This window comes from Barbatula barbatula (genome assembly GCF_947034865.1).
Source record: "Barbatula barbatula genome assembly, chromosome: 19".
Classification (NCBI taxonomy): domain Eukaryota; kingdom Metazoa; phylum Chordata; class Actinopteri; order Cypriniformes; family Nemacheilidae; genus Barbatula; species Barbatula barbatula.
This window is the reverse complement of record NC_136782.1, coordinates 1,833,624-1,848,168: the sequence shown is the minus strand read 5'-3', so window position 1 is coordinate 1,848,168 and position 14,545 is coordinate 1,833,624. Positions and strand designations below refer to the sequence as shown.

At 38.9% G+C, this 14,545-nt stretch overlaps 2 protein-coding genes across 4 annotated transcripts in view; both read right to left on the bottom strand.

Moving 5' to 3' along the window:
• The window catches only part of septin4b (septin 4b), a 48,064-nt gene extending 42,958 nt beyond the window's left edge, over positions 1 to 5,106 (bottom strand). Inside the window, exon 1 of the mRNA XM_079482155.1 lies at positions 4,892 to 5,106. The gene's annotated coding sequence lies outside the window, so the exon portion shown is untranslated. The remainder of the gene's footprint in view (positions 1 to 4,891) is intronic.
• Positions 5,107 to 5,798: 692 nt separating this feature from the next.
• Positions 5,799 to 14,545, bottom strand: part of limk1a (LIM domain kinase 1a) — a 47,172-nt gene continuing 38,425 nt past the window's right edge. For all 3 annotated transcript variants that reach the window (XM_079482145.1, XM_079482146.1, XM_079482147.1), the window contains 7 exons: positions 13,315 to 13,446; positions 13,175 to 13,234; positions 10,756 to 10,821; positions 10,347 to 10,515; positions 9,988 to 10,043; positions 9,584 to 9,741; positions 5,799 to 8,856 (listed from right to left, as the gene is read on the bottom strand). In XM_079482145.1, coding sequence (XP_079338271.1) covers positions 8,694 to 8,856; positions 9,584 to 9,741; positions 9,988 to 10,043; positions 10,347 to 10,515; positions 10,756 to 10,821; positions 13,175 to 13,234; positions 13,315 to 13,446 — 804 coding nt within the window. In that variant the 3' untranslated portion in view covers positions 5,799 to 8,693. The remainder of the gene's footprint in view (positions 8,857 to 9,583; positions 9,742 to 9,987; positions 10,044 to 10,346; positions 10,516 to 10,755; positions 10,822 to 13,174; positions 13,235 to 13,314; positions 13,447 to 14,545) is intronic.

The window sequence follows — 14,545 nt, the reverse complement described above, 5'->3', positions numbered from 1 at the left end:
TTAATCTAAATCACATCACACGTTGCAGCTGAAAAGCCTTCATCAATGTGTCCTATGAAAATAAATTAAATGCTAGGTACGACCCAAATCGTGCATTTATGCACTATTCTACGCCAAGTGCACTCAACCAAAAATATGAAGTGGACACTTCAAACACTTAAAGGGATAATTCACTCAAACTAAAAATTCTGTCATCATTTACTCACTCTCTTTTCAAACCTTTTTGACTTCATGTCTTCCGCAGAACACAAAAGAAGATATTTTGAAGAATGTTGAAAACCGAACCGCGATGGTCATACAATTTAATTTCCATAATGACCAACGGCAGGGTTTAAGACATTCATTTTTTGCAAGTTAAGTAATGCAGCAAATACTTGTGGATGGAGTTTTGGGTTCCTCGCCACTGTTTGCATACTGTTTTGCACTATTTGCCTGGCCGGGGGGGGGCTGCTACAATTTTTTTGTCTTATTTAATTAACACTGCATATAGGAATGTATAGTGTGTCTGATATTTGACCTGTGTTTTGACTTGCATAACCTTTTATATTTTGCTTATAGTCAATGTTTTCTTGTACAGCTGCTTTGTAACAATGAAAATTGTAAAAAGCGCTATATAAATAAAGCTGACTTGACAATGATTAATAAATCCTGAAAAACGGCATTCCAAACCGTGGGGTGCGATCTATATGGATCACAGATCATCCGCTATTCATTTAAGCACTAAAGGATGTGTTCACGTAAACAAGAGCAAATATTTCAATTGACGGCTCAGGCATTTAAGGTCCAAGTGAAATAAAAAATAACCATTCCTATTTTTTCATGAAATATTGCAGCGTTTATTATAAATAGGGAGTCATATGACATGGCTAAAATTAATATTATCATTTGTTTTAGAAGTTATGCAATGTGTATACACTATTTAAGGTTCAAAAACGCAGTATTTTCCACCGACTGTGCATGTTTGTATCTTTTTGCTCCGCCTCTCTGAAAAGCGAGGTGTGCTATGATTGGCCGGATAAACAGAGCGTAGTGATTGGCCGAATAATGCAAGCGCGTAACGGAAAAGTAACGCTTCTTAGGTTCCAAAGCAATTGTACTGACAGGTACGCCCATGGGTTTACATTTGGGTGATCTTAGTCCAGTCATACCACGAACTGACGAAGATTTGTGGGGGTGTGGTTACACAAGGCGTTTCAAGCAGGTTTGGGCGAGCAAAAACACAATGCACTCTGGGTATATCTTTAGAATGTAGACACAAAAGCGCCACTTGCTGCCATGGAAACTCAAGAGACTGAGCTTTTGACTTTTGTTTCTCTTGGTACAAGGGATGCTCTGATTAATGGGTGCAGATCGGTATTGGCCGATAATCACATTTTATGACTTGATTGCTACTCACTTAACTTGGCTGATCTCTCACGGATCGATCACAATTTCATGACCTCACCACGTAGGGACGTAAATTAGTTGGCACTGCAGTCATGTCATTACTGGTTGTCATCGGTTTTTCCTGCATTGAACATTTTTTCAGGCAGCCAAAAACATTTTTGCCCAGCCAAACCTGTGTTGATTATTAAATGTGATTTATGTGTCATGTATGACTGCCGCGCTTGTGATGACTGCAGGAAAGTGCAAGCCTGTGCGCTCTCTCTCTCTAAAGTGTTTGTGACTTTATTCTGTGTTTCCCAGACCGATCTGGTATGCAGGTATACTGCGGGAGCAGACTGCACCTTATGCTTATAAAACAAAACAATCTCGCTGAATGATAGGTGATGTCATATGGCTGGCTGTATGAATTCCCTCACTCGTTCACTCATCCACTATTCCATATATAGCGAATGCTAAATGGTCCACTAGGGAAGGAAGTTAATGAAAACGAGTGAACGATAAATATAAGAAGTATAGGATGTGTCACATGAGCTGTTTTAGTTTACCAATTCAGTCACATATTAGTGACTGTTTAAAGTGCCATACGCAGGTTTTTTATTCGAGCACAACCAGCAACTCAATAGTTTTTTTTAAATGCATCATTTGTTTATTTATGTAACAGATGCCCAATGGTAGTCCGAACCACTGTCTATCTGTCCTTCCTGTTTTCTAACACCCCTGCCTCGCTTTCGATTTCAACATGACAGCAGAGTGGAATCAGTCTATACTTAGTGTCTCCATCACTATACTGGGACATTAGGACCCACACAGACCACAGGGTGAGCACCTACCGCTTGCCTGACTAAAACCTCTTCCAGCAGCAACCTAGTTTTTCCCAGGAGGTCTCCCATCCAGGTAACCCATCCCATCCTAACCAGGGGTGGGTTTCCCAAAAGCATTGTTAGCCAACTTTGGTACCAAGTTACGTTATTCCAGCATAGTTCGTGCTGAACTAGTAGTTTGTTTCCCAAAAGCATCTTTCCAAGCAGCATCGCATAGTTGCATGGTTAGAACTATAGGGCTAGAGCTGTTAGAAGCATTGTTCCTTATTATTATGACATGTATACTTACATGCATCAAGCTTTTGATCAAAGCAAGCGAGGAACATGCAACGCCTTCCATACCCATTCAAAATACATACAAATTCAATTTTACTTCTTCAAGAAAACAGAAAAAGTGTGCATGACTTGTGTGCTCTAGGACCTTGGTCTAGGACACTATTCTTGTCCAATTTTAAAAGATTATCCAGGTAACCAGGGCCATGCACAGCTAGAGCCACTGCCCCTCTAACCTCAAGATCTTAGATTCCCCTCTCAACCCCACTTCCGGGCAGACATCCATTCAAGATCCCTGCTAAAAGACATCTGTTAACACTTCGCTAAAGATCCTCTGATTCCCATTATCACTCACATACAGTCTTGTACGCGTACTGGAGTGGAGACGACAGTTTCAGAAGTTCATCCCATCACTGTAAGGATATTATCCACATTACAGACAGTGCTTGGTGAGCAGAATTAATAATTTGATCGTTTTTTGGGGGGTATTTTTGTATATAATGTTTTGCTCCTGGTTTTCTATTAATGGTGCTAACTGCTAACAACTTCAAACAAAATACAAAATATCCATGTTCTCATAAGAATATCCATGATATGACATATCACTTATTGCTCCCTGAAGTCTTTGTAAGTTTCTTTGGATAAAAGCGTCTGCTAAATGACAAAATGTAAATAAGAAATCGATCTGGTATAAATAACACCAGATTTGCAGTTATTGACACACTTTGTAGGAAATGCCTTCACAAAGCTGACAATTTGTGACACTGTAACTGCTGTGCAGTACATGATCTATATTCCTAGTTGAAACCAGTAATCTATAACATATATCAAATAAATGACATTTTATTAAAACCATATTAATAGTAGTCCTGACAGCATGTGAAAACCATTGAATCATTTGTTAATGCTTCCATATTTCCTGTAGCTCAGTGGTTAGAGCAAGGCAAGGTCATGGGTTCAATCCGAGGGATTGCACTTACTCTGAAACAAATGTATAGTATAATGCAATGCAAGTCACGTTTCCGCACGCAAATATTGTTGAAAAATGTTCAATTTCAACAAATCACCATTATTGTGAAACTTGGCTACTATAAGTGTTTTAAAAGAGCTGTACCTAAACAAAGTACATCATAAAATACAGAGTTACATATTTACGGAGTGCTAGAGTGTGATACGTAGAAAAACATTTCTAAGAGTGTGTGCTGTCTTCTCCTGCCCCAACCTTAGTGCCTTCTTTTTGTTTTGGCCACTGCCCCTCAAAATGAATGTGCGCCGCCATGCTGGTAACATTAGTTCCTATTTAACTAGTTTAGATCCTGCTTGAGAAGGAGCTCTTTCATCCCTCCAATTGGCTGATCTAAAACTCTTCCCGGTTCCTGCGGTGCAAACACAATAAAATGTCATCTGAGAATTACTGGCACACTGAATATGATCTACGTGGTACACATGCTCAAAAGACAGTAGCTACTAGCTGTACTGTATAGTAGTGTGCTATTAAAAAAATAGGAGGTCAAACATGATATTTTATCAGCTGCAAAGGAATGTGCGCTGTACAGAACCTACGAGAGCAGATGGTAAACAGTAAGTGTTCTTCCTCTCGCCGTGGGGACATGACGTAAACACCGGTCTCCAGAAGGTTAATGGTGATCCATCCCTCAAATACGCATCTGCTAAATGAAAACTTACACTACTACAAATAAATCTCATCGCCAAGTAGTGCTTAACTTTCCCCGTCATCCTTGTTCTTTCTTTTCATCATGGACACAGAATTCAAATACCAGGACTAGTATATGTCCCAAAAGTCAAGGCGTGAAGATTTGAAATCGCAGTGACAATTTAAGAAATTGATAATGCTTTTTGTGGTTGTAAATATGTTCTATACAATTGCAATGTATTTTGCAAATCCCAATAACGTTCAACATTGGATTTGTAGTATATTGACATCAGGGTTTACATTGCATTCAAACTATATGACATCTGACAGCAGCTGGAGACGTCACGTAGACGTATATATGAGCAAACAACAAAAACAACGCCTTGCAGATGTAAATGCCGATATCAAATATCGGTATGTGTGCCATTACGTCTAAGAAACGCGTATTTTGCATGTCTGTAAGGATAATGTCACACGAGCTTTGGTGTCAGTCTTGTGGAGCAACAGCATGTCACGGTGTTGTAGATTAAAAGTGGTCTTGAAACAGAAAGCCTTCGAAGCTTTAGCTTCAGCTACATTAGAGTCTGTAGACACAGACATTCCCTCACACTGATGCTGGTGATAACAAGTAAGGTCCTGACGGCGGATTCTTGCGCTCCAGCGGGGGGGTTAGATGCCGCGCATTAACTCATACTGTGCTCACGACACGAACTCATTTTACGGGTAAATGTTGCGCAGTCACTGCGCAGATCGTTACCCACCGTGGTTGAAGAGCGCAGTCCTGAACCGGCTGTTGAAAGGCGAGTTTTCCATGTCGATGCGCTTTACTCTTTCCAGTCGGGTCCTGTCGTTATAGAAGATCCTCCACGTCGCGATGAGACACGACGCCTGAGAGAGACACCTGTGTTGTACTCTTTGCGCGCAGAAGTAAAGAGTGACTGCAGCTGCGCATCACTGATGCCTTTTAAACGCAGCTCCGTGCCGCCGTGACAGCACGCCCCGCCTACACCGCCGCGTCACGCTCACATTCAAAACAATCGCACGTGGACGCGCGAATATATTTTGAATCAAAAATGATTATTGATTTGATTGTGAATCTTATGATTTTAGTTGGTGAATATCATATCCGTAAAATAAATCATTGGAAACCTTGTATGCATGTGTTTGTGATAGATTTGCACTCATATTTGGATACACAATTGTATTTGCTAAAATGAATTTTTTTCAGTAATTGTTAACGATGTATTTTTTATTTATATGCAATTCAAAATGTAATCTTAAATTTTCCTTTTATTTGGATGTATCTTGTTATTAGTGTATAAGTTCGGCTTTGTTGTAGTGTCAATAGAAAAAACGTGGACAGGCAGACTACACTGTATTTCACGTGACACTTTATATATTATGTGATGCCAAATGTATTCATAAATAATGTACCAATTAATATACTAAACACTGTACTGTTTCATATGCAAAATAATCTCGATGTTCAAAATGACTGCTTCAATTTTGTAACACTTTATTTTAAAAAGGCCACATTTTACGAACCATATGTAACTTGCAACTACATGCCAACTCGTTCTCCTAATCCTAACCCTATACAAGTGTATCTCTAACCTTAACCTTCTGTTAAGAGTTTTATCATTAGGAATGACAACAACAGGCGTAAGATCAGGAGCATCAGTTTTATTCTGTACAGTCGCCTTCTTGAATGTTGCTTGTTCACAGCCAGTATGTTTAAAGTGCAGAGTCATTTTCACAGCTTTAATAAAAACATGAAATTAGAGGAAACAAACAAAACTGTGTACCTGAAGTGTTCAACTTGACAATGGAGACATAGAAAATATAAATATATAAAAACAAGGAATTCTCATTAAAACATGGATGCATAAGCAGTGACAATAAAAACAAAAGAAAATCAACTCCTAAGGCTCAAAACGCACCACAAGTCGTTGGCAAGGCTAGCATAAAACCAAGGCACAGCAATGTCGAGAGGTAAAACCATTGTTGCAGCATTCGCGCATGACATTTTCGCAAAAGTACAGGGTATATGGCAAACACGTTGTTGTTTATGAACTGTTCAACTCTTGATGCATGTACAAATCTGTCATCACATTCTACTGTAATCTCCACTAATGCCACGATCTTCTTGACCAGTTCTGGTGCCCTGAGTTGGACTTATAATTGTTCAAAGACTACATCGTATACTGTAAGTGCTCTTTTACTGTACAGGCCAGCAGCGGTTCAAGCTTACTTGACAAGATTTAACAGTTAGAATGCTTCAAGACAACTTTCACCGAAACCCCTCGATAGGCAGCAGTGTGACCACACTCCTGAGCAGCCTTTCACACACACAGACACGCTACTGAAATGAATTCGTGTGATGTGTGTCTCCTTTGTTTGGTTAGAGACACAAATGGACACGTGACATGGCTTTAAACTTTGTTTAACTAAAGAAGGGAGAGGGCAGGTGGCAAATGTGGCCATTAATCCCATGAATCTGACCCAAGTCAATGCACACATTCAAATCAACTCATATTAGCTGATTCTCCAGTCTGTCATGCTGTCGGTTTTCTGCTCAGGAGGTAGGGGCCGAACTTCACAAAAGGCTCCATCAGTGACTTGCATTCATATTTACAAAAATCTCAGTTCTGAGTAATAAAAAAATATCCAAAGGCTTCCGAGGTAGCCCCTTCTTCACATAGTGCAAATAAAATCCTTTTCTAAAAGTGGTTCTATCTAGAAATAGAGGCTGTTTTTTTCTTTCAATGGCCTTTGACTATACACATGCTTTCCTTGCAGTCTTCCTCTGTCTTTTTTTTACTATTAAGAACATCTGCTCATCATTTTGAGTATAGCGGGACTTGTAGTGGAGGGTGCGACACTAAGCGTGTAACACCATGCAGCTTGTCTCCGGAAAAATGAAGGAAAAGCTCAGAGGGGAAGCGTTTTGTGCAAGATATTTACAGGCAGTGGCGTTACCTAAACACGAGGGCTCGCATAGCATTGTTTTCAACGGTTCACAATAAATGAAAGTGATCAAGTGAGTCACAAAAAAAATGTCCAGGTCCAAAATCAAAGAAAATTAAGTATGTTTTTTGGTGACAAATGTGTCCTATTTTATATCTGTAACCTTAGAAACGTCATCCATTGCCATAAAATGCTAAAATGCTAATTTACCTTACCGTGATATTTGGCACAGACATGTTTTTGTGAGATTCACTCCGTCAAAAGACCAAACTGTTCATTATTTTACAGTGACCTCTCAAAGACACTGTACGCGAGGGCCTTTTAGCAGACGTACAAATTCAATATATGCTAATGATGTGGTATCTGTATACAAAATAATTTCCGCACATATACAATATATATTACATTTAGCAATTTTCACCAGGGAACGTGCAAGGGCTGTGTATTGGCAAGGACCTCATGATAGATGTTCACGATCCAATATATTGTTATACGATAAATATTTCAATATATTGCAACCATTTCTTTTGTTTAAAAGTTGCTGTGGACCACCTGGGGTATTCTGTAAGAATGAGTATTAACAGAGTGGCCCTGATATGCGATGCGTAGACCTCTAGAGAAGAGGTTACTAAACTGTGGGTTAAAAGCGCCAGTTGCGCCTCCATTAAAGCAAAATAGCACGCGTTTCATCCGCGCTATAAACGTGCACTTGCTTAAGCCCAATAAACGCATAAAACAATCAATATTTCTTGCGGATTGCATCACAATAGACTGAGTGGTCAACCACAAACCGCATTTATTCGATTTATTACTTCCTGACTTGTTGTTAAAACCAAAGTGGACCCACACGTCAACTCTGAATGCTGGAGCGCCATGCACACTCCCGCTTTTGAGACAATTGTATGTAAATGATTAAAAAAAGTAGGCTTAGCGATAGAAGAGGTTGGAATATCACCAAAAAATATTGTGATGTTTGCTTTATCGATATTTTTCCACAGCCCTAAAACGTGCCCGGCATCACCGTGCGGTGGATTTACATGATAAGACTAGTGAATTTACCTAACGTAGACAATGCAAAGATACATAGAGTATTTAGAACGCCTGTTTTATAACATAAATACTCTTTGAATTGTGTCTAATCACTATTACGAGATGAAACTTGATTGACTGTTGAAGTTATCATGCGGCAATAGTCTGAGCTTTCATACGACAAGCTCTTGTTATAAGGAGTTTGAAACTTGCAATTGCGGTAATGTTAGTTAGTGTCCAAAGCGGCAACAGTACCATTATAATGAATGTCAAACAATAAGCCACAACAAAGGCTATTTTCAGACGTGCATTTTTGAATGCATTAGGACTGATGAACCACAACTAAGTTTCTGATGTTGTAACACAGAGGTTCTGCAACGGACATGTGTTGTGAAATGATTTTATCATGATCAGGACGGTGTCTCTGGCCGTCGACCCAGCAATGGAGCAGTCCTCAAAGTCTTCAGGTGAATGTTTTAGCATGAGATGAGAGACCGCCCTCGCTGGCCCTCTGTCAGCAGGGTGTTCTGTGAAAAGCATCAGGGCCCATCAGAGATCATGGGTTACTCGGGCTGCTCCAGGTGGGTGTGCAGCTCGTGCTTGCTGGGTAATTGTGTCTGCCAGAAGTCACTGTGAATGTGTTTCAGCTCTGACACCAAATGCAGACCCATTTCCAAATGCATTTTCAGGTTCTCCAACCACACCTCCAGCTTAGCGAACGCAGGCCTGCAACGAAGACATGTCTTCACTCACAGTGTGTGTAGAGCAGACACAAGACATATATTCAAAGCAGCATTTCAGAAGACATAGTTACTACAATCAAAATGAAGGCAAAACCTGATCGATGTTTTAAATCTCTTAGTCAATAAATGTTGCATAGTTCTAGTGTTGAGTGGATACTTGGGCTGTTTAAAAAAAAACTGTCCTAGGCTACAGTACATACTCTCAAAAGGCATCTAAGGTGTTTGGAAGGGCGGCTAAACAGCTGCTAGTGTGTCCTGAATGGTTGCCATGGCAATGATTAGTGTATAATTGATGCCACGGTCACGCTAGACTTTCTGTTCCATTGACTTCCATTCATACGTATCATGTGACGATGTGTGACCAATAGAACATCCATATGTGTGACCTTTTATAGTTGGAGGAAATGCTAAACATTACATGATACAATCATGTACAATACAGTTATAAAATAACTAAAACAACAATAACACTGCAAATACATTATAATGAGAAGACAATGTTTTTTAGCAATGTGTTTACTGGTTGCTACCCATACACGCAGGGCTCATTCTTGGAGTCTAGCGTGACCTTATGTTGGCTTTGTCACAATCTATTATTATATAAAATATAACAAACGATAACTACTATCTTTTGTGATTTTTTTACTGTCTCTAACAAGACATTACAAGAAGTGTGTTGTCTTGAAGGAGTGGAAGTGTTTGACACGAACCTTTTCTCAGCGTCCAGGTCACAGCACAGAGCCGCCAGGGGGAAGAAAGAGGGCGGGCAGTCGGCAGGGCAAAAGTCATCCAGAAAACCCTTCACGTTCAGCCCAAAATCCATCGCCCGGGGCAAATAATCAGGGTCAGCTTTTACTCGGCCTATAATCTGAGAAACAACAGACATTCAGCGGAAGTATGAGCAGCGCCCTCGACAAACGTGTGTAACAACATGTATAACGCTGGGCTTTACCAATCCATCCAACACGGTCAGAACACATACCACCAACAGCTTCTCTGTGAACTAACCACTACTGTCAGTGACTTCAATTAAACACACTCCCTGGAAGTTCGGCAGCTATTCTGAATGTTTACTGCCTGGCAGTCTGTGATTATTCCATCCGGAAGCACTCACCTCACACAGTATGATGCCGAAGGAAAAGATGTCCACCCTCTCATCATAGCTCTTTCCTAAGGAAAACATTCATCACAGAAAACTCATTAAAACACTTTTTCCCTAGTTTTACAGATGCAATAAAATTGATATAAAGTTAATTTCTTGTGTCTAGAGCTAATCATTTAAAGAAACAAAAAGAATGCAGTTTATACAGAAAAACACAGAAATATAGATATGTAGGCAACTCTCATAACATCATAAAGTTTTTGCAGTATTTTTAGCATAGGAAACAGTCAAAAAGACTCATAAAAGTACCTTACGACACAATTAACACTAAATGTATAATACCGTACATTCAATAAAAAGCTTGATCTCACCGTGGATCATTTCAGGAGCCATCCAGTATGGGTTTCCCACCACAGTGTATCTTTTCCTCCGGTCCGCCTTCTTTACACTGGGCACCTGTCCAGACGTCAGTTTGTCCTGACTTTTCTCTTCCACCATGAGCCGGGCCAGACCGAAGTCTGCCACCACCACACTGTTGTTCTGTAAGAGCACAAAACAGCAGACAGCCGACGTTTTCATTGATACTGTATGTACAGCAGGCTTCTTATTCTTCTTACATCTGTCTTCTGCTAATGATCTCGAAGCATGACACAGAAACAACACAGATACAGAAAATTCTTCTCTACAAACGGTTTCTTGTCCTCTGCGACACTGTATAAATACGTATATACAGCATAAAGCACAAGTCAACCGAAGGTGTGTGATGGGGCTGTGACTGACCTCTCTGACCAGACAGTTGTGCGAGTTCAGATCTCGATGGATGATGTTCATGGAGTGCAGGTACACCTGTTAGACGAAGCAGGTCACGTCATCACTGTGAGCTGTGAATATCATACTCGATCCAGGTACAGGAATTCACTTTTTTATCAAGAGGCAAAATGTGCAACTCTGACATGATTTCCGGGGGGATTTATTATGTTAATGAGGGCAATTTCTTTTAATTACCTTAAAAAATGCTATAGACTATGATAGGATATGATCAACATCTTTAAACTCCAGAATTCTGCATCTGACATTGCTTATTACAAAGACTGCTCATACCTTAATTATATTGACATCACAATCGCATTAAGTTATACGATTCATGTTATTTTGAAGTTCGTCTATGTGCAACTGTTTAATATAGTTGTATTAGTTATCGTTTATTTATTATTTGGTCGATGTAACTCTTGTGAGACGCTTGTGAGTCCATCTCTCTCTTCCGATGTATTTCTGAACATGAACCGCTGTTGTTATTGCTGTAAAGCACGAATTCAACTCGCTTCTGCATCTACTCGAGGTTAAATCAATGAAGTGTGCGTTGTGATTTAGTTTTGACAAGCCGCTGCAGAAAAGTGTTTAACAATGGATGACCATGTGTCTAGTTTCAAAAAACGCTTTATATTTCAAGTCTATTGTTCACCGCTGTTCCTCTTCTCACTAAACGATGGGATGTTCTCCAGTTTGTATAAAGTTTCTCCTTCTGAAACGCTCTGATTGGTAAAGCTGACCCAGTCTGTCTCGATTGGTTCCCTGAAGATGTCCCAACCACAACATATCACCGAGCTTCCTCTTCTCATGCTGTTGTGATTGGTCGAGCCCTCCTCTCAAAACAGTAACAATGGCCTCAACTTCACGTCATCAGTTAAACACGTGCGTATTGATCGAAGTGTAACGGGAGATCTGCTAGTGCATGTGCAAACGTCAATCTTTGTTAGAGAACGCAATTTATTTCCTACTCTGGCGAGGGAAATGACAGATTGGCGTTTGACCGGTTATATTTAACATTTATTTTTATATTGGACCCATGTTGGATAATAAAACAAGCAGATTGACCAGGAGACATTAGCAAGCAGGACTTCAAAGGACATTTCACAGAAGTGATTTAGAGGTTTGCACACACACACAATATCAGTGTATTACACAGAACAGCTTTCACAGCCGATGTTAAAGTCATGGAAGCTGTTATTTGACCGTTGGTTATCTAAGAATGTGTGAAGCTGAATAATTATTACCAGCTGTAAGACTGTGATGAAAGTGAAAGTCATTAAAAGCGTAGCTTTCTTTTTCCATTAAGATTAGGCTATTTGACGGATTAATATGCAAATTTGACGTATGGTGTGAAGCAAAAAAAAGTCTGTCCTAAAAAAATCTCTTTTATGCAGTTTTATATTATAAAACAGAAATATTAATAATATTAAAAGAATGAAATATTAACAGTTTGTTTTCTCAATTTTGCCATGTCACACGATTTATTCGTCAACTACCCATTAATTGTTCAAAATTGAAATTTATCAGATGAATGTCCTTAATTAAAGTGTTACTTTGTGTAAGTTATCAAGTATTAGCATAATTAAGGTTTTTATAGGTTTTCAAATCTTAGAATCTGGACCTCAAGACAATGCACCCAATTGAAGCCATATTACATTTTTCTCCTCCAAGAGTGTTGGTCCAATTTGCATGAAATATGGTAAGTAGCATTAAGAGACAATGCTGACAAAAAGTTATTAAAAGATTTTTGATTCGCCAAGTCGTTCTTGTATCGCTCGTCAACGAATTAGATGGCGAGCACGCCCAAATGGATTTGGGGATGTCTCTATCTTTAATGTATCAACATATAACTTTGTATGTTTCGTCACAAGCCTGACCTGAGTCAACATTCTATGTTTCGGTGCAGTGTCAAAATAGCTATTTTTGCTTATAACTTCTGAAGGGTTCGGCCAAAAATCATAAAGTTAGATTCGGGGTGACATGCAGAGTCAAACGATATCCAGTTTTCCCATGTCGGCCATTTTGGGCCTTTGGTCATATGGAATATTGCAGTGAAATGCTGTATTTTATGAACATATTAGTGTATTGTTACGAAATTCACCATGCCTTAGAGGAGCCTTAAAAGTTTTGGGCCGGCGCCACCTAGTGGTGAGATAAAATCCTTAAAGGCCTATAACTTTTTCTACGACAGTTTCATGAGAGTATGAAATGCAGATTATTATTTATATTTTTAAAAACATCTTTATTTTGGGGTATTTGATATAGTCTTTTTGCTATGCTAATGGTGGCGGAGGACATTCTTTGTCCCCAATGGGAAAACATTTTTTCAGCAGAAGCACATGTAAAAAAGACCATAGAAAATCACACCCTTGTTATAGCGTTCACTCACCATGCCAGAGGCGATGTCCTTGGCAAAACTGACTCTCTGTTTCCATGGATAACTGCTATCCTGTTCAATCACAGAACAGCGCACATTAAAAGGAATGCATTAAATGCAACATTTGTCACGTTCGCTTCACAAACACACACCATTTTCTTGATTATTTCTCGCAGCGTTCCTCCTTTGATGTATTCGGCAATAAAGTTGAGCCGTTTGTCTTTGTAGAGGACACCGATGAACTTCAGGACATTAGGATGATCCAAACATCTCATGACTTTCACCTGAGCACATAACACAGCACAAACACAAAAGTCTTCAGTTAAGACAATTATTTGTTATACATTAACAAATAACACAAGCTGATAAAAATTATAATATTATATATAATATATATCTTCAAATGTGTAAAGTACAATACATCTCCATTTTTAAAGATGTACAGTATGTTTCCTTTTCCATTTCTCCAAAAGAACTTGATGAGAAGCACAGCTCAAACTTAAAAACACTGTATTATATTATAAGGTTTAGTAAATTGTAATATTCTAGTAGTAAACTGATAAACTACATAAACACTAAACCATTGCTTACTATAGTAAGTTTCAATAACACTATTGTATCTGCAAAATGAGAAATCTAACTGCAGTTTACCATAGTTATTAATATAATAGTATACTACAGTATATACTTATTTAATAGTAAAAGAATGGAAAACAAAGAACTCAGAAACATTTTAACAGAAAAAGGAACTTGAGAAAGGGACATTCCCCTTATTTGCCCAACTGTAACATAAATGTCCTTCGTCAGTTACCAGCCTATTTATGTGATAAATATTTGTTTCTAGTATAACAGACGTCTTACATTTGTGTTCAAACCGTTTGGCCTGTGCTACAAAACATTAAACCTCTATGGAAAAAAAGTGAACGTACAGCCCCAGGGTTACTTTAAAACATATTCAGTTACAGTTACCAATTACCCATAAAGTATTCAGTGTCTTAAAGGAACGGTTCACACAAAAATATGCATAACCCCCCCAGAGTGGTTCCTAACCTGTGTCAATTTCTTTGTTCTGCTGAACACAAAGAAAGATATTTGAAAGAATGTTAGCAACTCACATTTCTGGGACATCATTGACTTCCATAGTAAGAAAAATTAAGCCCCAGAAATCTCAGTTGCTAACATTTTCCGCCCATGTTACACTGTGTTCAAAAGAGCAAATCAATGTATACAGGTTTGGAGCAACTTGAGGTTGATTAAATAATGAAAGAATCTTCTGAATCCAAATATGAAAGAAATGATTACTTTTGGATTCCATCAAGGTCACATACTATACATTAAGAGTATTAAAAAACAACTTGCATTAAATAGATTACATAATGGACC